Here is a 21916-nt window from a genome sequence, read left to right on the forward strand (position 1 = left end):
TTGTGTGTATATTCAAGTACACACACAAATTTCGCGTTCAACAAATCATTCATGCAGGACAATTGTTCAAAAGTACTGTGATTTGACCATCAGACACTCCCAAGACAAAGTAATAAGCATCCCCGGTACAGAGAAACAACTAAAAAATTTGAAAGAAAATAAGTCAGCAAGTCTGGATGGAATCCAAAATCTATTTCACAGAGAGTTCTCAACAGTGCTGGCCCCTTACCTAGCTTGCATTCATCAAGAATCTGCCCAGCACAAAGACCCAACTGACTGGAAAAAAGCACAGGTGACTCCAGCACATGAGAAGGGTAAAAGAATGGACCTGCAAAATTAAAGACTAATATTCCTAACTTCAGTTAGCTGCAGAATCCTTGAACATATTCTCAATTCAAATATAATAAATTTTTCTGAGACCGAGAAACTTATGTCCACGAATCAGCATGGCTTTAGCAAGCATCGCTCATGTGAAACTCAGCTTACCTTTGGTCATGTGATAATACAGCGAACTACGAATGGAGGGCAAGAGGCAGATTCCAAATTTCTAGATATCCAGAAAGCATGACTAGCAGGGTACCCTCTGCCATGCACACTATGGTGGCTTGAAGAGTACCTACGTGGATGTAGATAAATAAATAATAAAGCATGTAAATGTTTTTGTACAAGATAAATACGCAGTTTATCGGTCAACCACAGTTGAATGTTCTTCAACGGATACAGCATACACTACATACATGAACCCCTATCCATATGATCAATGGAAGGGTTATGGAGTAACCCCCCCCAACTCCACCGTGAATTTGATATTATTATGCTTAGAATTTAGATATTTTTGGAATGCTTAAGTTGTCATAGTACCCACCCAAAAGCTCAGCATCTCATTAACATATGAAAACCAGCACCCAATCTTGTGAGAGAGTATGTTATTTTCCATGAAATGTTTTTCAAAATTTCTATGAAGATTTCTGCTAGGACTGGGCTGAGGGGGCAACCCATAACTAGACCATTTAACTGTTTGTACATCTTGGCATTGAAACAGAAATAATTCACTATGTTAACTTAATTAATAATACCATAACAAGATTTAAACTTGGTCCTGATTTTGGACAAGTTATTTAACTTTCTGGCGAACTGGCAACACAGAGATGAGAATACACTACAGGACAGATTGGGATATTGTCTTTATCGAGTTTAGACAGGCCATAAAAATGTCTGGGAGCTATAGAACTCATATTGAGAGAAAGTAGGTAACAGAGTCAAACAAGAGGGTTATCCGGAAAATAGATTACATTTTGGTATTAAAAAAGTATAGGAAAACTGATGTTTTACAATTAAATACTACTTTCCAACATAGTCTCCACACAAATTAAGGCATTTTTCATAGTCATGAACAAGCTTTGAAATTCTGTTCTCGTACAATTCAGTTCACAAGAATTTAGGCATTTACCTTAATGGCGCATGAGCTCTGAAATTCAATTCTCATGAATTCTGGCACCTTACACTTCAATCAGTTAGTCACACCTTCCTGCAGTTCCACATGTATGTCAAACTGCTGTGTTGCAAGCAATGTCTTCTCCGTTTAAATCAGATGGTAATTACTGAATGCAAGATCCTGACTGTAGGGCAGATAGCATTACTGGCTAGTAGACACCTGGGGTTGTTTGGCTACCTAGTGCAAGTCTTTTTATTTGATGCCATTTTGGCGTATCAATGATGATGAGGACAACACAACATCCAGACCCCGAGCATGTAAAATCTCCAACCTGATCAGGAATCAAATTCAAATAAATCAACAACAAGCACACCTTTCCTGTAACAAAAACAGGTGCCATAAGCTTTCTTGCAGGCAATGTTTGCACGGATCTTATTGGTTTCTTGGGAACCTCTCATCAAGAATGGAATTAGGTCTTCCAGTTCACATTTTTGACCAAAGTCCCATCTCCAGTAATGATCTGATCACATAATAAGTCACCAGTTTTTTCAAAAAAACCAAGAAATGACAATGACACAGCCATATGTTGATTCTTGTAGTTTTCTGTCAAGACTTTGGGTAACCATCTTACAGAAAACTTATGATAGCCTAGCTTCTGTGCAAGGAGTTCATACAACAAACTTCGCGAAATTTGTGGAAAATTAAATGAGGACTCAGTTATTTTGAATCAGTGGTTTTCCTGAATCTTCTCATTGACTTTTGTGACCCAGTCGATCAGTCACAATGCTGTCACCCACCTCGTTCTTCATCATGAACATTAATTAGGCTACTTTTAAACATAATGTACCATTGGCATACTCCACCTTCACTGATTATGTTGTTTCCATACACTTTACACTGTTGGTAAGTTACCCATCCTACTCATATGCACCATTTTTCTTTTATTTAGTTTCTGTAGTTTTACCTGCACTGTTAATATTGTAGTTAGTACACTTACAGTTGTTTTCACTTACCTGTTTGGTCTCACTTGTAATATTTTAACAGTTTGTAATATTGGACCTTCCAAGGACAAGATAACTTGATCAGTTACACCCTTGGAACATCTCACCAAAGTTTTCTATGTTGTTCAACTTATTTTTCTTCTCAGGACAAGTGTTGTAATTTATCATGCAGTTCCTTATTCAGTGTTTTACATACTTTATCTAAGCTAAATAGTATTACATTTCATTTTGCTGAAATAAATCCTGTTTCTTTAGTCCAATATCAAACATTAACAATTGTCACATTTGAAAACCAGCCAAGATACTCTTTAGATGGACTACTTTAAAATCTTTGCCCCCCTCCCCCCCAAAAAAGTCACAGCCATACGTATTCATCTTTTTATACGTGACAGAGGCATAACAGCCAAAAACTGGTTTCTAAAATAATAAATATCTTAAAATATTACACCAGCACCATATGGTTTTCTTCATAAAGTATCAACTATTCAACCTAGAGACTACAGGATAGTCAGTTAATACAAGCACTATTTTTTATAAGGATCATCAATGTTCATGACACAGTATATTCTTGCAAAAAAATGTTCACTTGCAATTCAATCAACAGACTTTGTTATATGTTCCTGACTCCCAGTTTGACCACTAAATTTCACCATCATCAAACAAAAATTTATAACAAAAATAATAATCTGACTTGTGCTCTCCATCTCAAGAGGCTTATCACTAATTACAAGAACAAAGAGAAAGTGTTTCTATCCATTGTTGAATTTTATAAACTAATAAAGTTCAAAACCTATCAAATTTTAATTGCGCTAACTGAAATTAGGATTGGGTGGAGTGGTTGGGGAGACCATTTGCTTTCTGCCAAACACCAAGCTGCCCTCCATCTTCTGAAAGGCCATCACTTTATAGTGCTTTACACTGAAATATAATAGTATAATTTACAATTCGTAACCCAACTGTCAATTGGGACTATACATGTGTTAGAATATAAACCTAATACAGTCATGGTCTTGGGTTTGTTTAATGTATATCTGTTTGTTATGTTACTTGGACACTGCTTCTATTTGGTTGAAGTTCGGATTCGGAATGAAGGCTACATTTATACCAATGCGTATATTTGCATTTGTGACTTTTGCCCGGATATCAAGCTTACTTAAAATTACAGCTCCAATAAATGAAAACTTTTCTCAAAGTCCCTTCTTTACTTACTACCAGTTTTCCACTACAGTTCTTGATTTTTCATGTATTTGCTTCTCTTTTCTCCAAAGGTATCTTTAATTTTGTTACAGGCAGCATCCATCCTTCCCCTAGTTACACATGCTTCTACAGCCTCGCATCTATCCTCTAGCCATTCCTGATTAGTCATGTTGCACTTTCTGTCAATCTCGTTTTTTATTAAGTCGGTGCATTAAGTTCATAGCATTTTTGTTTTGGATGCTGGTATTCTGGTTACTACGTGTTTATTTATCACCTGTAATTTTTTATTTGTTGTCCATTATTGCTATTTAAGTTTCATCGTTTTGTCATTTGGAGATGGTGAGAGGGAGCTGTGAATCCTAGAAAATGGAGTGATGAAGAGGAGAAAGTAGAACATTTCCGACACATTCTTTTGTTTGAGATCAATAGAGTGGTGACAGCAGCACAGACAGAAATATTTGTGCAGCATATTAGGAATAATGCCACTGGACAGAGTACAACAAGAAAATTGTTTTCTTGTTTTAAGGAAAATCATTTTGACGTCAGTAGCTCTCCACCTTCAAGAAATATTTGGGGTTTGATGATCATTTAAATGCATAAATCCACAATTATCCATGTCATTGTGCTCGAGAACTAGCAAATGTGAAGAGTAATGTTCACTGTGTCATAGTGCGACACTTGCTTACAATGAGGAAGGTTCAAAAATAGGGTGTGCAGTTACCACATGCTCTAAGCCAAAATCTCAGAGATCAGCAGATGGACATATGTGCATCTTTGCTTGCTTGTATCAACAGGCTCATGAACAACACTGGTCATTCTTATGCTGTATCGTTAATAGTGATGAGAAATGGTGTGTCTACGCTAACACATGGAAAAGGAAGGAATGGCTGAGCCCAAACAAAGCCGCACCTCCCCACAGAAAGACCTGTGCACATCCACAAAAGATAATATCATGCATCTGGTGGAACAGCAACAGTATGGTTTATTACGAATTGCTTCCGCGAAGTGTAACCATCACTGCTGATGTTTATTGCCAACAGCTGAGGCATCTTGCAGATGCAATTCAAGAACCACCACGAAGACTGCATGAAGTGTTGCTACTCCATGATAACGCTTTTGCACACTCCAATTTTCACCTTTTCTGCTCTATATCAAACACCCTTCACGGAACTTCCTTTCTGGATGAAAATACGCTTCGAACGTGCCTCGACGAGTTCTTCACCTCGAAACACATGATTTCAACAGACACAGAACTGAAAGGTTACCCCTTACAGTTTAAAATCTGGTTCCAAAATTTCTGTATTATGGTTCACTCTAAAATCTTCCTGTGCCTTAAAGATTTCTTCCACATACACAACCTTCTTTCATGATTCTTAAACCAATTGATGGCCATGATAAAATTATGCTTTGCACATGATTCTACATGCAGCTTCCTCTGGCATCCCTTTCCCTCAGTACTTATTCTACCATTTTTCTCTCTCTTCCTTTTCTTCCATCAAATTCCTTTACTCCAACACACTTAAATTTTCCTCTCCATTAATTGAATAATTTCTTTTATCTCATCATACATTCTTTCACTCTCTTTATCATCTGCAGAGCTAGCTGACACTACTGCAGGGGTGATAGCTTTCTCTCTATCTTGGCTATGATAGTTTGATCACTATGCTGTTCACAGTAGCTTACTCAAATTTCTATTTTCTTATTCATTATTAGACTTACTCCTGTGTTACCTTCTTATTATTTTGTACTGATAATCCTGTACACACCTGAACAGAAGTCCTGTTCATGCAGCAAACGAACTTCAATAATTCCCCATATACTAACTTCAACCACCCTACTGAGCATTTTAAATTTCATAGCCTAATACCTGATTATGGCACCTAACATTCCATGATCTAAACCGTAGAATATCAGTTCAGTTTTTCCTGATGACAACATACTCTTGCGTAGTTCCCGCCTGGAGATGCAAATTGGGGACTATTTTCTCTCTCGAATATTTTACCCAAGAGGATGCCATTATCATACAACCATACAGTCGAGCTGCATGCCCTCGGGAAAAGTAACAGATGTAGTTTCACATTGCTTTCAGCACTAGCACAGCACCAAACAGATGAATAGTTTAATCATTGCTTGTGAATGTAGAAAATGTTTCATGTAAATGTTTCGTATCACCTTCAACTCCAAAACACAATACAAAAGATTATAATTCTAATTAACCAACCAGAAGAGGGTAACATACACACAGCAATATAACAACTTATGTTAAGTGAGTTTTAATAATACATAAAGAACTCATCAAGTATGGCGATGATATTTTTTGAAATGGTATATGGATTAAAACACAAGAACTGTGTAGGCACTAGACACTATCTAGTGTAAATAAATGTAACTTTTACTTGTTTTAATTTAGAAAAATGGAACTTAGAGGAAACTGAAAAAATCTAACTCACAAGGTCCTTTTTCAAGTTTATCATTCTATTGCTATAATTCTGCCCCTGCAACTATTGAGTGAGCAACATGCCTGAGTACAATCTAATATAGCATTAACCAAAAGTAAAATTAAATATTGTTCCTAAGTTTCTGCAGTAATTAAAATTTACTTTTTCTGTCAGAATAACAGAGTATCATATACTACTGATTCTGTTTACCTGTGACTGGGTCAAGCTCTCCTTCTTGGACAACATGTGCCACTACTTGTGCTTGTGATTCATCGGCTGCCTGCTGGTCCACCATTGAGGTCATCACCAGCTGCTGTTCCTCTTGACTCTGCTCTTGCTGGCGTTCCTGTCCCTCCTGATTTACCACAGTCCCATCTTCACCCTTTATGAAGAACTGGGAACAACCAGCACCACCGATAACGTTCACTTGCTCTGGCATCAGCTGTGCCACAGCTTCAGCTACTGCTGTATCAAGTGTAAGCACTGCACCTTCTTCACTTCCCTCACCCCCTTCAGTCGAAACATAAACACACTGTTGTCCTGACTCATCTGAAACCTGCTGACCATCTGTTGATATTTGATACACAACACCATCTTCACCAGTCACAGTCACTATATCCCCACTCATTTTACCTGAAGCACCATCAACATAAAGTTTTCTCGCAGGCACTGAAATACCAGATCCACCCTTCCCTGTCTGTGTCACTACCTGAGTTGTATTCACTCCCTGCTGTGAATTTTTTGCTGCAGAGTCAGCAATTTTTGTCACTGTCAATCCCTGCTCTGTCCTCAGGGGATCCGCATAGTTACTATTTTCATTCTCATTACCCTCCACTACTGTTCCGGTTGTTCCACCTGGGCTCATTTCAACTTTCAACAGAGTTTCTTTATTGAGAGGAGAGGAAGGTCTAGGGTCAGGTAAGATTTCTTCAGGTTCTTGCTCTTGTGGGGGTCCTGAATCACCAGGCAAAGGTTCAGATTGGCCTGATGATTTCGTCTCTGGGCTGGGTGGAGGAGTGGGTTCCCCTTCCGCACGTCCCAAGATCTTTCCTGTTTCTGGACAAAGAGTGAAAGGTCTTGGTGGACTATCTGGTTCAAGAGATGGAAGGTCCCCCATAGGCAATTCCGGAAGAGAATCGTCAGACTCACTTTCACTTGTAGTGACTTCATGGAATTCCATATGAACACCATCTGTGTCCACTAGTTTACTATCTCGCTGCTTGTTGCCATCTGAGTCACCAACTTTTGACGTTTCCGCATTGCGACGACCTCGTCCTCTTCCAACGCTCCGCCCCGGTCTTTCCTCTTCCTCATTCAAATAATCTTCGTCATCGTCATCATCTTCTTCTTCCTCTTCATCTTCTTCATCGTCATCATCATCAAAATTTCCTCTGCCCTGTAATGAAGCCCCAGATGGTGTTAGTTGAGTCACGGATTTCACTGATACATTTGAATTTCCATCTTCACCTACCTTCATTTTTGCTGTAGCAAGAGATGACACGGGATTGTTTCCTTGGACAGCTTTCCCAAGCATAGCTTGTATTGGTTTTACACCACTTCGTGTCTGGGCAGACAGCGAAGACATTATCTTTCCTCCTTGTACTGGCACTCTTGGGCTAACTGCCCTCATTATTTTTGTTTGAACACCAGGTATACCAATAGATGACTTTTTGGCATTAAGTGGAGCACGTAACATTCCTGGTATTCTAGGAGACAGTACTGGTCTTACAGGATTGGCGAGTCCCGGCCGAGCAGCCAACACAGAAACGGGTCTGGTTCCTGACTGCATCCTCGGACCCAGTACACGAGGTGATGTTAATGGTGGTCTCTGCCCAGGTGATGCCAATCGAGGTGTGAAATTCTTCAGGTGCGAACCAGTCGGTGAAACTCGTACTAGTCCTGGAGACAAGCCTTGGGGACGAACCGAACCAGCAGTTTTGCTTAACAATTTCACTTGACCAGGGCCCTGAGCAACACGAGAAATACCAGATGACTGCACGGGTTTTCTTATAATACCTGACTGGGTCACAATAGTCTTAGTCTCACCACTTCCATTATTCACAGACTGGCTCGATGTTACCGCTTTACCCATGGCCGGAGATCCTGAAACAGATTCCAGTTTTACTACTCCAGACTTATTGGATACTATGTATACTCCTGAAGTGAGATTTGGCACTTGCCGCGGATCAACTTTTATAACACCTTTAGAGTTTGCAACCAATACAGGTGGCTGAGATGCATTTGAATCTTTGTTTGCATTTGATTGAGAAAGTTTTGTTTTATGTTCTGGAGATGAATCAGATTCTAATCCTAGTTTCACTGCCAATTCATCTGCATCATCCTTTTTATTCTGAACAATTGTAACACCATTCAAAGTATTTTCTTGTGGCCGTATCTTTCTAGGTCTTCCAGGAGACCTTTTAACTGTTGGTCCCATAAGATACTGTTCTTTGCTTTTGGGAACTGCCAACAGCTTTCCTGAAAAATTTGCAGAATTGCGGTGCTGCTGCTTCTCATGGTCATCATGAATTGATGAAGCACTGGAAGCTCCAGCATCTCCACTGCTCCAGTCATCATCATCTAGTGGTTCTAATTTCACCTTCTTTTCTGGTAAGGACAATTCATCATCATCATCTGTGTCACTGTCCTCACCAGCTTTCCTCTTGCCTCCTGTAACACAGAGAATATATTTATGTACTAGTAGGTAACTGGGTTGGTTTTTATCAGTTTTACTTTGCAGTCTTTTTTTCCTCAGCATATGGAACTACACTTTTGAATAACATCCTACTTGGAGAACGACTTTTTGTTTTTTATAAAAATAATTCTGAATGAACACAATCCTTGATCAATTTTGATGATGGCAGACAAAAGTTGTATTGATATCACTGTCCAAACATATCTTGTGGGAGGCTCGCACATCTTTCGTAGTTTGGAAAAGGCAGCAGGCCGGCTACATTTTAGGGGGAACAAATTTCCACAGTCTTCACTAATTCAAAACTATCAGCTTTAAAAATAAAACCAAAATGAGAATTATAGAGAAAAAATCATTTCCATTATAAAAATATACCCTTTTCAGTGTGACTTGTAAAAAAATAAATAAAATAAACACACACAAACTAAATACATAAATTGTGTAGAATATTTATTAATAACGCTGGTGCAAACTGATTTTGGACAATTAAGCAGCAGTAATAAAATTGTCCTTGCCCCCTCCCCTCCCTCAGACAGTGTAGCACAGGAAATGACACATTAACTTGCAACAAGGTGTATTCGGACAGTGCTTTAAATATAACTTTTTTCTATCGTCATCCAAACCAATCAAGGCTTTTGTTCATTCAGATCTGGTTTGTAAAAATGAAAAACTAGTGACCAGGATTTGATTCAAGTAGAGTAATTCCTTATGTTGAATGCCTTATACGTTGCTATTTTGACTGTGAATGTTCATGTGATGAATATTTTTCACTGTGATATAATAAATATAATTTACTGAAAGTGTATGCAGGGATATTTGAAATACAAAGATGCTTAAATAGGGAAACATTCAACTAGCAACATACCATATTTACTTGTGTCCTACTTACCAATCAGAAGGCAATTTAAATGTTGGACAAATTATTATTCACAATTTGCCTACACACAATTTGCTGGTTAAGTGCTAAATTACAGGAAACCACAAATGATGATGATGATGATGATGATGATGATACCGAACTTACGGTACTCCACAGTATCCTCCATCCCTTGCTGGGTGTCAACATACAGCTGCTATCATGAGTGAAATTGCTACAATTCCCCAGGAATACATATTAGCAGCTTTCTGCAGAACTTCTGGCTATGTCAACATAAATTAATGTTTCGTCACTGATATAATAGCTTTATTGATATCTTACAAAGTATTAAAACTGTTTGGAGAAATGCTCTTGCGAAACACAATTTTTCTTTTCAAAACTTAGCCAATGTGCTTAAAACATTGTGTAAAAAGTGGGGGGTACTGAAAAAAAAAAAAAATCATGAGGCTATTAGAATGTCTGCTCACACTGTTTTCTTTGTAGCTGAATAAAACTGAATTGATGCTGACCCCCTTTTTTTAATGGGTTTTGGGGATTGGTATAGGAGCTTATACACTTGTGTCTACTGTTGCTAAAAGGATTTTAATATCTGTAGGGAAGGCATTTTCAGAGGTCACCAGATACTGCAATTGTTTGCAGTTTCTTCAAATCTTTTGTGGCAGCTGAGGAAAATATGACTAACATTCCTCATTGCTGCATTCACGAGAAGAAAAACAGCATAAAAATGCTAGCACTGATTGTTATATGCTGATGGCTGGCCACTTAATAAAAAGCAGGGGCCATGCTGCCATCCACTCTAAACTCACTGAAATATTCTTCCCAACACTTTCAATAGGGGGCCTGGTGCTTCAAAAAATTTCAAAATGCGTTTTACACTGTTGCTGTTATCAGCTCGGATGATTGACAGGCACCCAGCCAAACTAAGCATTGCCCTTATACCAGCATCTGAAATATTTTGCACTGAAAGTGGTAATCCACAAGCTTCACATACTGGTGGATCATCAAACAGGAGGAGGAAACTTCGTGTCCATGGGTAATACCCTAATAATGACCTAGTGGGTATCACTTCCTTCCAACGATGTGGCTGGCACGCCCAGGTGGCTGATTTGATTGAACACAGTTTGTTGTTTACCACCTCTAACCACTTTATTTCCCAGTGATGCACAATCTTTCTGTCAGGCAATGAGATGATAAGCATGTAGGATACAGTACACCAAAACATAACACCTGCTCTAGACACTTCTTTGATTGTTTTGTCAGCTGTATCATATTTCCGTATCCCAATGTGTCTCAGTACCCAGCAAATTACCACCTCTTTGCTTCAGTTTTAGATCCGCTATAAAGCATCTTGGGCAATCACAACAGTTCCCCCCCCCCCCCCCCCCCCTCTCTACTCTACAAATTTGTTTTACAGATTCCAGTGCACTGAGAGACTCAGAGCAGACGAGAAACTTTATATTATGATGGCTTTCCACCTGCTCCAGTGCCTTTAGAACTGTACATCAGCATCACAATTTGTTAGCTGTTTCAGGAGGCGAACTCTAAAAGATACTATCACGGAAAATAGTTGAAAATTTGTTTAGATTCATCAATATAAATAATAAAATTTTGATGCAGTCTTAAAACTGAAGCTTATTTGAGGCCTCTAAAGGCACTATGAAGACAGCTATCACTCATTTCTTATTCTGAAATCTGATACACAAGACATTCTTTAACACAGATCCTGAATGGCAGTGTTATGCAACTAATTCCTGAAAATCTGCTCAAAGTTTGGACAGTGGAACACACTACTTGCCAATGACTGAGGAAAAGATAACATTTCCAGGTCCTGTCTCACAGAGAAGAAGTCACTGCCTGATTTAGAGTATGGGTCAACAGCCTCCGCATACAGTCTCAAAACTGGGCTGGTCCAATGGACTCCTGTTGATAGCCTGGTAACTTCATGGTGGACAGCATCTTGAGGTCAAAGGCTGTTGCTGATCCACGAACAATGTTGCCATAATCTAGTCGGGATTTTACAAACACTTTATACAGACTGCAGCATACTGGACTTGAAAATGCCTCACACCTTCTTACTGAGGTTTTTCAAAATATTCAATTTTGACTTCATACTTGTGTCAAGATAGTATCAATCAAACTAGATTTTACTGAAACAACATAAAATAGTCTTTGGGTCCTGCTTACAGGTGACATAATGCATCTGATTTGTCCTAGGGTCTATTTCTCATGCTGCAAACAGAATGGATTCCATTTTCCACATGAAGAACAGGAAGAAAAGAGTGACTCCTCATTATTCAGGAAGAAATTTAACCTTCTTGCCTCTACAGTTCTGCAGAGCATGTCAAACTATGGAGTGTGTGTGGTTGACACAGTGACATTAAGAGTGTGTTCAGAAATTTCTTCAGTCATATCTCTTTGAGATCTCACCAAGATCCTATTGCTCAATATGGCTGTAGGAGGGGACACACTGCCATTGCCCAAAATTCTCCTTATTACTTCCCAATGTTTAGCTGATCTGGAGCAATTAATGAAATTCACTAATTCCTTCCAGACTATTCTCTTGCTTTCTTCAGTCACTCACCAAGCTTCTGCCCTCACGATTCGGAAAACTGAAAGATTTTCGCTTATACTGTGAACTTCCACAAAGCCACACGCATAGCTTTGATCGCTGAGTGGCTTTCTTTATCCTGTCGAGGGACAAGCTTTCTTCCAGGGCAGTTGCTAGACATTGGTAAGATTGTTTTGGCTACTTGGTGGATCACAAGGCTAATATGATACTATGATCCACCTCCTCAAACATACTTTCTTTTTGTTCAATTACTGCTTTCTGGCTGTATAATGTCTTTCCCCCCCCCCCCCCCCCCCCCCCGTGATGCATCAACTTTTGCTGCAGTGTTTCACTCTCTCCCCTCCCCCCCCCCCCCCTAAAAAAACAACTACAACTCTGTCCATCAGATGGCCCCACACTAGAAAAACATCGCTGGAATGCAAATCTGTTGTCAGTTACCACTGAATAGTTCTCAACAGCTACAGAACAAAAGCAAAGGTCAATCACTGAAGACAGCCATGTAGATGTGCAAAAGTGCGTCATCTGACCAGAATTCAAAAGGCATTTATATTAAGGGACACCTAAAATTGTCAGGTAAACCTTACTCTATTCCTGTTGCAGACTGCCTATCTAACAGCTTAATGTGGCAACCAAAATCTGGTTTTTGTGTTTTTTTCACATAATTTCAGAAACAGTTTTTGCTCTGCAGAGTTGTAAACTACGTACCAGGCTGGGACTGATGACTTGCTTCTGGGTTCGAGTCCTGGTCTGGCACACAGTTTTAATCTGACAGGAGGCTCCATTTCACATAATTATTGACCAAATCTAAAAAGCAGTCATAATCTACTCACATATGTTACAGGTTTATCAAAGTAAGTCAATTATTCAAGTTGGCAGCTGCATGTATTTCTTGAGGCAACATAACTCACAGTGGAGATTATACTGAGCGACTGGCAGAGAAGGTTGAGAAGACTAGCCTTGTGCTAGGAGTTTCAATGAAGCTCACAATTTGCAGCATTGTCCCCAGAACTGATCGTGGCCCTTTGGTTCTGAGTAGAGTGGAAAAACTGAACCAGAGACTTCAAAGGTCCTGTGGCATGCTAGGCTGCAACTTCCTTGACTTGAGCCATACGGTTGAGAACTGTAGTGTTCCCCTAAATTGGTCAGGTATCCACTACACATCAGAGGCTGCTACTCAGGTAGCCGACAGTGTGTTGGGTGCACACAAGGGTTTTTTATATTAGGCAACTCTCTACCCAATCAGATAATGATGGCTTTTGGTAACCCAGAAATATCAATGTAAGATAGAAAGAAATGCCTCCCACAGGTGAGAGTAGTAAATTCCTAATGGTCAACTGCCAAAGCATTCGCAACAAAGTGCCAGTGTTTGAAGGGCTTATGAAAAGAAGTGAGGCTTACATAATACTAGGTACAGAAAGCTGGTTGAAACCTGAAATTGATAGCAGTGAGATTTTTGGAGACAATTTAAGTGTTTCTGAGAGGGTAGGCAAAATGAGAAATATAGGTGATGCATTTGTCGCAATAGACAAGAAATTCAAATGTACCGAGATAGAAATTGAAGCTGCACGTGAAATTGTTACAGCAAGACTCGGCATCAGGGGTGAGCATAAAATGATAATTGGATCATTCTATCACCCATCGGACTCATTTCCTGATGTAATCGAATCCTTTAGAGAAAACCTCACTTCACTTACATGTAAGTTCCCCAATCATACTGTAACCATCAGTGGAGACTTCAATCATCCAACATTTTTTGCTAGTGGTGGCGTAATAAGATTACCTGTGAAACTTTATTAAATGCCTCTGAAAACTACCTACAACAATAGGAACCCCACTCATGATGGAAATATCTAATGACAGCAAATACACCTGACCTCTTTGAGGATGTCCACACAGAAACTGGTATCAGTGACCATGGTGGCAGCAATGATTACCAAACTATAAAACTAAAATAAGCAGAAAGAGATACACACACACACACACTCTCTCTCTCTCTCTCTCTCTCTCTCTCTCTCTCCCTCTCTCTCTATTAATTAGGTAAAAAATAATAATTGACCACACACTGGGTAGAATTGTATCCAGCTGAACAGTTCACAACGGAGGGACCCTCCATGGTATACAGTCACTGTAAAGAAACTTCTAAACAAGCAGAAACTACTGCATAATAGGTGTAAAACAAAGCATAGGACTATAGATAGAGAGATGCTGAATGAAACGCATTTAGCTGACGAGAGCAATGTGTGAAGCCTTCAATGACTAATGTAGAGGAATACTGTTAAATGATCTTTCATAAAATCCAAAAAAATTCTGGTTGTATATAAAGGCTATTAGTGATCAAAGTTAACCCTAGCATTACCAACGTATTTTTTGTTACATGTAATACCAACGGGGGGGCCTCAAAGGCCCATAAAGAATACCACAATTTATTTTATCATAAATCAAGTTTATTTACTTCTGATACCTCTAATAACAATTCAAAATGCTTAGACATTGTTTTTGTATACTGGATAATAAAAGATGTTAATATAATAGAAATAAAATGAACAAATCACGAGATTCAGTTTATATATTTTTTGGAATAATGTTTCAAAATAGTGTTTTCTTATAAAAACGACTTTTTTAATTCAATACACTACATGAAGCAAACGAAATTTACTGTCTCATTCTGCAACGCATTTTTCACACAACACTGTCTTCCTGCAGTGTTTCCCACAGACGTGTTTGTGGCACTGAGAGCAGGTAACAGTTGACTTTCCCAGCTTGTTGTACTTGATCTTTTTAGATGCAGCTTCTTGGCAGCATAGGTGGCACCGTCCACGTGTTCCTGGTTCCGCTGTTGAGGATGATGGTTCTACAGAGCAGCTGAGCTTCCGTTGTGTGATGCTTTCCATTGCCATTATTACTGGCTTCTGAAGTCCATACAAATTTTGTGCCCGTTTATCTACTTGAGATCTTATTAGTTCGAGACCTAAGTTAGTGATAAAAACTCTTCTGCGGTTTAGCAAATTCTTTTTCCAATTCGGAAAGTTGAGGAGGAAGAGTGAATATGCATTTATTGCTGCTATGTCAATGAGTGTGTAGAAGAGGGACAAAGGCCATCTTCTTGTTCCTCTCTTTGTGCTGTAGTGTCTTGCCATCTGGTCTATGGTGTCCACGCCTCCCTTTGTAGAATTATAAAAAAGATTTATGTTAGTCTTTTTTGAGTCTTCATTCAACACCCCTTCTGAGTGATAAGTTGAAAGCATCAACAGCAGTCGTTTTGGCTTCTCGCGGACTAGCGTTGATGCAAGAGTAACTGGTGGCCTCTGTGTCTGAGGGTCAGTATAAGCAAAGATGGAAGAGTGTAAACTGCGGCCAGTTGTAGTCTTCAGCTCTTCAGGTATGTGTCGTCTGTTAGACTGCAGGGTGCCAACAAGTGTGAGGTGAAAATCATTCCATAGAGTCTCAGCAAGCTCCACTGAAGTATAGTACCGATCTGTGGTAACATTACGGCCTGATTTTTCAATAGGTTTTATTAGTCTCTTTACAATTTCCATCGGTCCATTTGAATGCTGTGTATTTCCTGACTTGCCTGTATAGATGTCCATGCTGATCACATATCTAGTCTCAGAATCTGACAGCATTCGAATTAGAATGCCGTATTTTCCAGGTTTTTCTTTTAGAAACACCTTGAATGGACAGCGATCACGGAACAAGGACAACATCTCATCCACTGTTGTATGTAGACCAGGAATGAAATACAATGGAAGTGAAGAATTGAAGCTTTCAAAAATTTCCCTCATTGGAGCAAACTTGTCAGTCTGGCGACGAATTTCTCTTGTGTTCTTATCATCAAACCTCAATATTTCAGTCAATTCAAAAAATCGGGTCCGACTCATTGATCCATAGTACACTTGTCGGCCCTGAAGCAAAGACCATAAATCTTGGACAGGTATTTTATTGTCATGATTTGAACCCATGATTAGCAAGAGTCCTATATAACAAAATAACTCATCTTCATCTGTGTGCTTAATACCTAGTCGAGAAGCCTCTTCATTTGAGTGTAGTTTTATTAGATTCATAATTTGAGGTGTAAAAAAGAGCTCTATAGCCTCTTTCGGAGACGCAATTCTTCCTTGTTGTCCTAGCCCCATTCTTTCTCGCACTATATTTTGTACAGAACGCCGATATTGTCGAGATGGCTTCGCAATATACTCTCGTCCACTTTTTGCAATGAATTTATCACATTCCGTATCATTATCATCTGGTGGATTGGCTTCAACCTCATCTTCATTCTCAGACGATGAATCAGTTCTAATTTCTTCCGCATCATCATCCACTTCACTTTCCTCTAAATCTGATTCGTTCAAAACTTCTTCTAGCACTCTTTCAATGGAACTATCACGTAAACGATGTCTACTCATGTTGCTGGTTCAACAGCAGCAGAAACACTGAAAATAACAATGGTCCGCTTCATAATAATATGTCTGAAGGCAACAATGCCAAAATTCGTTTCATGGTAAGAATTTGAAACGAGAGACTCAACCTCGTAAATCTTTCCTTGCTATTACCAACGGGTGGGCTTCTAAGGCCCACAGAGAATTAAATCAAGTAAATGAATTTTAATTACATTTTTATTCCGAAATTCTGTAATGACTCAATAGTACATTCAATAACGAACAATTACCTTTGCTTTCAAGTTCATATATCAAAGGGTGTGGATACAACATAGAAAAACTGAGTCAGTGGGCCTACGAGGCCCCCCCCGTTGGTAATGCTAGGGTTAAGTGTCCAACCCCTAGTGAATGACGCAAGAATAGAAACTGAGGATGGCAGAGCCAAAGCTGACATAACCCAGAATTCCCCAATTTCATCCTCCTACCACTGAAGAGATAAGTATTAGTGTCAGTGGTGTTAAGAAACAGCTGAATTGTTAAAACTGGATGAAGCTCCATGGCCTGATGGAATTACTATCAGATTCTATACTGAATTTGTGACTGACTTAGTCCTCCTTCTATCTATAATCTATCATAGATCCCTCGAACAAAAAACCATGCCCCATTCTTGGAAAAAAGCACAGGTAATACCCATCAACAAGATGGGTAGTAGAAGTAATTCACGAAACTAATGTCCAATATCCCTAACATCGATTTGTTGTAGAAATCTTGGAGCATATTCTGAGCTCAAATATCTCTAACAGAATGATCTCCTCCATGCCAATCAGCAGGATTCCGAAAACATCAATCATGTAAAGCCCAACTCACACTTCTCTCACAAGACATACTAAAGGCTTTGGAACAATGGAGTGAGATAGAGCAGTATTTCGTGATTTTCAAAAAGCATTTGACCCAGTACCACATGAACACTTGTTGCCAAAAGTACGATCATATGGAGTATCAAGTGAAATTTGTGAACTGGATTGAGGATTTTTTGGTAGGGAAGACACAGCATGTTACCTTGGATGAAGAACTATTGACAGATGCAGAAATAACTTCGGGTGGGACCCTTGCTATTCACGATGTATAGTAATGACCTTGCAGACAATATCAATAGTAAAATCAGGATTTGCAGATAATGCATTTATCTATAACAAAGTACTGTCTGAAAGAGGCTACATAAATATTCAATCAGATCCTGATAAGATTTCGATGTGGTGCAAAGACTGGCAACTTGCCTTAAATGTACAAAAATTGTGCACTTCAAAAAGAAGAAACTTAATGTCCTAAGACTATAATATCAATGACAATATTATGGAAAGGGTAATTGCTACTCACCATACAGCAGAGATGCTGACTCGCAGATAGGCACAACAAAAAGACTGTCATAAAGTAAGCTTTCAGCCAACAAGGCCTTCATCAGAAATTAACAACACACTCTTGTGAACTCAATTCACACACATGATCACAATCCCTGGCTGCTTAAGCCAAAGAATCACAGTTGAAATCGGCCAACTCATACAACTACCTGGCTATACTCACACGACTACCCGAGTGTAACACTTTGTAGGAATATGAAATGGAATGATCCCATAGGCTCAATCGTATATAAAGCAAGTGAAAGACTTCGGTTTATTGTTAAAATATTGGGGAAATGCAATCAGTCTACAAGAGAGATTGCTTACAAATCATTTGTGCGACTGGTTCTAGAATACTGCTCGAGTGTGTGGGACAAATACCAAATAGGACTTCTGGGGGATGCACACAAGAGCGGCATGAATGGTCACAGGTGCGTGTGATCCCTGGGAGAGTGTAAGAGATACTGAAGGAACTGAACTGAAAGAGTCTTGAAGATATGTTAACTATCTTGAGAAAGTCTACTAACGAAGTTTCAACGATCAGATTTAAACAATGACTCTAGGAATACATAACAACCCCTATATATCATCCACATAGGGATCATGAGGATACGATTAGAATCATTACAGCATGCACAGAGGCACTCAAACAATCATCCTTCCTGCACTCCATGCATGAATGGAACAGGAAGAAAACCTAACAACTGGTACCACGAGACATGTCCTCTGCAACACACTTCACAGTGGTTTGCAGAGTGTGGATATAGATTTAGATGTAGATGTGGGTTCATCCAGTGTCTGAGAATGAGAACACTTAAGTGATTTCCGAAAAACTTAACACATATTTTCAGACATTTTTGAAATCTTTTCTCACTGACACTCCCACAAAATAATGAGAGGAAAAATTTCTCTTTCTTTCTAGTTTCAATATTCATGCAGTCAACCTTCAGCAACAAGCATGGCATTTTAATCTATTAATTCTTTGCCACTAACACATTTTGCAGACAGTATCCACTTATACCACTGAACGTACATACAAATTACATCACTGTATGAAACATAGTTCAGGAGATATAATGCATGGAAAACTAGCTTTTCTTATAACATAACTGTTTCATACGTGGAATTTGAGTGTTTCAAAGAACTGGGGGTGGGGAAAACCACTGATATATTCTCTAAATGAACAAGTGTCTTGTCTCAATGACTCTACCCCTGGGGATGCAATGACCAAGCCACACAGCATGTTGTGCCAATTGAAATCCACCATTATGAAAAATGGTCAGGGTAGTTCCTCATAAAGCCCTAATTAGTACATCTTTGTCAAGAGTTTTTAACAAGACAATCAAAATAATTACATATGAAACAACTGCAAATTTGTGTGTACAGTATTCCAGTATTTTCCTATTCTGAATATATTGATGCCATTGTTTCCTTTTCCACAGTGACAAGACTCACCTTCAAATAACTTTGTACTGGACAGTGCTTCAAGGTGAAATTTTCACTTGAACGAGGTGACCGAAGGAGATGACTGCAACTGAGGATCTTTCGAATACACAGGGCACACTATTCTATTACATCAAAACAGTGCACAGAATAAATAGAGTGGGTAACTGTTAGCTAGATTTTCCCAAAAAATAGTTCATACCTGCAACTCCGTAGATGGCAATTGTTGGTAACAGACAATAACATAGAGTATGTTTAGAGAAAGCTCATTTCCATTACAGAGTTAGTTTTCAAGCTATAACTGCAACAAGGTTAAGCTTAAATTAATAACTAATAGTTATTTAAAATTCTTTGATGCATACCCAGTTCTGAATCAGACTTCTTTGCCATAGAACCACACCAAGACTTCACTTGCGCTAATGCTTTTTTCTTGCTACTTCGCACAGGGCGGCTGTAAAAAGTATTGTAGTTATGTGGTGCAGCAATCTTATGACTTATATTTCACGAAAAAATGCAGTACTCTGTTGTTAACTCAAAACAAAATTTCATTCTTACAAAATACTACATTCCTATAATTTTATTTTCATTTTGTATACTTCCTCCTCTGAAGGTGTCCACTCCACAAATGATTACAGGAGGAATCCCCTGACCTCTTAGTCCCATGTGTAGCTTCTTAATCACAATATTTAAAAGGTAATGAAAAACTGCATTTAAATTTACAATACTTACCATAAAATATATCTAATTTTGTATAAAATGGGGAAAGTGTTGCATAAATTATGTTAATATTAAACGAAGGTACAAACCTAGTGGTACAAGTAATTACACAGAAAAAGTAAATTATACTGTAGCTACAAATGCAAACATATGCAACAAAAAGATAATATGATGCAAATTTGTTGTGCACAATATTAATGCAACTAGTATCCTCAAGCCACAACCAGAAAGTTTGACATGTAAAGAAATCGTCAATTTTTTCCATGGGTGTAATTATTTTCGACAAATTTTCAAAATAGAATACAGTGAACAAGTGAAAAAGAATATAGTGAAAAGAAGGTACTCACTTAAGTAGTTATGTTTCAGTCAAATGGGAACACTGGAGTACTACACAATCACAACACATTTTGTTTCGCACACTGTATCATAACTCAGAATTCCTCTAATGTTGGTGTAAGATTATGAACAGTTTGCTACTTCATTTTTAACTATTAAGAAGGGAGTGGCTGAATTCAATCACGAATGTGCTTCTCTTGAAGCGGATCCGTATGAAGGATGCCCCACAATTCATAGCAGAAGGGAAAAAAACTGTAACGCAATATTGGGAGATAATGCCATAGGCATATAGGAAGAAAAAGAACATTACATATTAAATGCAGAATTAATTGTATGAAAGCTCTGTGCAACATGGATACTTCTTTTGTTGAACAATGTCCAAAGTAGATGTGAAAACTTAACTGCTAGAATTATCAGACCATTTTCAAAAGAATCTAAATGTGTTTCGTGATGGTTTGTGAAAAGCACAAAATCCTAGTATGAGGTTTGATCTGACATCAATTTTCATTATTCACAGCATATTCCTTACATTAACGGGGGATTTTCTTGGTAAAATCAATTACTACGCCAAATTCCTCCCAAATGCCACACAGATCAGCAGACCTCTTAATAATTTAAGTAAAAAATTAAAAAACAAAATGAATGGTGACAGCATTGTAAAGAAGCTCTTCAAAAGTTAAAGCAATATCTTAAGTCCATTCTTTGTGGAACAATCTAGACTTGTCAAAACACCTCACGGGTACAGACATAAAAAATATGTCCAGCAACATGCAAGACAGAAATAATAATTGCTGCAATGAATCATCTGTGACTCAATACGCTGTGAAATGTTGCTTCAGCTGATGCAAATATGTGACCCAGTCCTCAATAGAGTCACTCAAAGGTGCAAATGACAGGGACAATTGGGGGCATCGACTGCAGGGGACTCTGAGACGTGCAGCAAAGTGACCTCATGTGCTCAGAGTTTGTCTGCCTGAAACTAAAGTGACTTTTTTGACACATGTATCTGAAGCAGCTGCTGCTGCATTAACTGTTGCTGTTTCTCCAGCAGGCAAGCCAATTTAGCACCCAAGCTACCGAAAAACTTAAAAAAAAAGAGAAAAGAAAAAACAATGTTTATCCATGATTAGCTGGAAGTATCACTTGTTGTTGTTGTTGTTGTTGTTGTTGTTGTTGTGGTCTTCAGTCCTGAGACTGGTTTGATGCAGCTCTCCATGCTACTCTATCCTGTGCAAGCTTTTTCATCTCCCAGTACCTACTGCAACCAACAACCTTCTGAATCTGCTTAGTGTATTCATCTCTTGGTCTCCCTCTACGATTTTTACCCTCCACGCTGCCCTCCAATACTAAATTGGTGATCCCCTGATGCCTCAGAACATGCCCTACCAACCGATCCCTTCTTCTGGTCAAGTTGTGCCACAAACTTCTCTTCTCCCCA

At 38.7% G+C, this 21916-nt stretch overlaps 1 protein-coding gene across 3 annotated transcripts in view; it reads right to left on the bottom strand.

Annotated features, from left to right (window-relative positions):
* Window positions 1-21916, bottom strand: part of LOC126473889 (uncharacterized) — a 115244-nt gene that overhangs the window by 37436 nt on the left and 55892 nt on the right. For 2 of the 3 annotated variants that reach the window (XM_050101228.1, XM_050101227.1), the window contains 2 exons: window positions 19788-19876; window positions 6282-8741 (listed from right to left, as the gene is read on the bottom strand). In XM_050101228.1, the coding sequence (XP_049957185.1) occupies window positions 6282-8741; window positions 19788-19876 (2549 nt within the window). The remainder of the gene's footprint in view (window positions 1-6281; window positions 8742-19787; window positions 19877-21916) is intronic. The other variant, XM_050101229.1, reaches the window with a different exon arrangement.

Source organism: Schistocerca serialis, chromosome 4 (assembly GCF_023864345.2).
Source record: "Schistocerca serialis cubense isolate TAMUIC-IGC-003099 chromosome 4, iqSchSeri2.2, whole genome shotgun sequence".
NCBI classification, from domain to species: Eukaryota; Metazoa; Arthropoda; class Insecta; order Orthoptera; family Acrididae; genus Schistocerca; species Schistocerca serialis.